We start from the raw sequence: 2,524 nt of genomic DNA on the forward strand, positions 1-2,524 counted from the left end.
CCACCTCTCACAAAAACATATTTTCAAAATTCAAAAAGTAAAAATCTAATGATTCATGCATAGACAGATTTGAAATATTTTAACAGATAATAAGATTCCGTGTGGGTTCTACTTGTATATCCTTCTAAAGACCGTCCTAATAATTTAATACAATCAAAATTTCTTCAATTATTAAAAAAAAAAAAAAAAATGATAGAAAAGGGGTATTCTGTACTACTAACTTATGTCCAATATTTGCCTTTTACGTCACACCATGTCCACATCACTTTTCAACCATCATTTTTTTTTTTTTTTGGGTTATGAAAAGACATAAATGATAAAACCTACTTCTATCACACAAAAAATAGAACATATATCTTCAGTTCCCTCTTTATTTTCCTTCCTTTTACATCCACAAATGAATAACTCCACCATCACCACCACCACCACCACCACCACCGCCATCAAACGTCATAAAATCCACCACGACCACGACCATGACCATGACCATGACCATGATGATCATCAGTCCTTGATCCCTGGACTTCCCGATCATATCGCTCAAATTTGTTTGAATCTCGTAAATCCTTTTACGCTTTTTTCCACTTGCCATTCATGGCGTAAACTTATCTACTCACCTTCTTTTCCTCCATTTTTATCTATATATGCTTTGTTATTGCCTCCAAAATCATCAACAGTTGAAACAAAACATTCAGCATATTTTAGCAATTCAGTAGAATTTGCCTGTTTCGATCCAGTTTCATCGAAATGGCAGCAACTTCCTCCACCTCCACCAGATCCGCCCCTTCGCTTCCTGGTTAAACACCCTTCATTTATTGCTAGAAACCTTCCGATTCAATCGGTGAGCGTTTCTGGCAACTTAATTCTCCTCGCGGCAACCGGGGACCAGTTTTCCCCGGCAATTTCTCGCCCTCTGATTTTCAACCCGAGGGCGAGAAAATGGAGCTATGGTCCCCGGCTTGCCGCGCCGCGCAGGTGGTGCGCGGCCGGCGCATTGGGAAACTCAGTGTATGTGGCGAGTGGAGTTGGGTCCCACTATAACCCCGAGGTAGCTCGGTCAGTTGTGAAGTGGGACCTAGATGAGAGTAATAGAAATGGGGCCCACGGGCCCCATTACTGTTACTGCAACCACACATGTACACGTGGCATAAAAAGTGGATGGAAATGGGAAGAAATGAGTGGGTTAAAAGATGGGAAGTTTAGCAGGGAAGCAATTGATGCTATTGGATGGAAAGGCAAATTGTGTATGGTCAATGTGAAAGGTGATGCAGCTAAAGAAGGGATAATATATAATGTGAGAAATGACACGTGGCAAGAGATGCCCGAGGGTATGCTAATGGGGTGGAGGGGTCCCGCGGTCGCGATGGCGGAGGAGACAATTTATATGGTGGATGAATCTAAAGGGGCATTGAGGAGATATGATGAAGAGAGGGATGTTTGGGTGGAAATAGTTGAAAATGAGATGCTTAAAGGTGCGGAACACGTAGCGGCGGGTGGTGGTAGAGTGTGCGTGGTTGGCGGTGGCGGTGGGATAGCGGTGGTGGATGTGGTGGCGGAGCCGCCAAGGTTGGTGGTAGTTGAAACTCCGGTAGGGTTTCAGGTTTTGAATATACATATTTTACCTAGGATGAGTCAATTGGCTGATTTTGAGTCTACAGAACAAGGTGATTATTGAATGTACAATTTTCTTTCCTTGATTAATTTATTTTTCAATTTTTGTATAATTTTTCTCCGAGATATGAAAGGTATACATTATACATAATACACCTACAATATGTGCAATGTAAGAATTTATTTTCGATTTACATGATGTAGTAGTAGTGATTATTGACTGCAAATTCCCGCAATGAAAGTTGACATGACTTTATGCTCAAGAAAAGATAGAATCTCAATGCTATTGGTCTGCAAGTACATGGATAATTCAAGAAGAAGTGAATTTGATAAGACTAAATGCATCCTTAAATTATTTTGATAAGATTAAATGCATCATTAGTAGTATAAGGACTCGTTTTAAATCACAAACCTTTTTCTGTAGTCACATAAGGGGGATACTGAAACTAAAATCATTTACACCCCAACTTTACTTTAAAAATCAAACTCCCCCCTCAACTTTGAAAAATAATCATTCTCCCTCCGTTATCCTAGGGCTGGGCATAAATACCGAAAATCGAAAAACCGGACCGACCCGAACCGAACTTCAAAAAAATGAAAGCGAATCGAACTAGTTTGGTTCGGTGTTCGGTGTCCACCTTCAAAAAATCGAAACCGAAATAGCCGAACCGAAGTTTGATAAAATCAAATCGAAGAACCGAACGCCCACCAAAATTTAATGCATTACCCAAAAAATTAAATAGTTCAGGCCCATTAAGTTTAAGCCTAAAAAAACTCAATTGTAACAAGCCCTCTTTTGCTTTTATATACCTAATTTTCCACTTCAGTTGAGAAAATCAAATATCCTTAACAAAGGAAGGTGACTAGGATGTGTCTTAGGATTAATGTATGTTCTTTAAGTGTTTTCTTAGTT

At 39.7% G+C, this 2,524-nt stretch overlaps 1 protein-coding gene across 1 annotated transcript; it reads left to right on the forward strand.

Annotated features, from left to right (window-relative positions):
* The first annotated feature begins 303 nt into the window (after positions 1-303).
* LOC132057602 (F-box/kelch-repeat protein SKIP25-like) lies at positions 304-1,879 on the forward strand. The gene has a single exon (XM_059450229.1). The coding sequence runs from the start codon at positions 314-316 to the stop codon at positions 1,673-1,675; it is 1,362 nt and encodes a 453-aa protein (XP_059306212.1). The 5' UTR covers positions 304-313; the 3' UTR covers positions 1,676-1,879.
* Positions 1,880-2,524: the final 645 nt, after the last annotated feature.

Source organism: Lycium ferocissimum, chromosome 1 (genome assembly GCF_029784015.1).
Source record: "Lycium ferocissimum isolate CSIRO_LF1 chromosome 1, AGI_CSIRO_Lferr_CH_V1, whole genome shotgun sequence".
Taxonomy (NCBI): Eukaryota; Viridiplantae; Streptophyta; class Magnoliopsida; order Solanales; family Solanaceae; genus Lycium; species Lycium ferocissimum.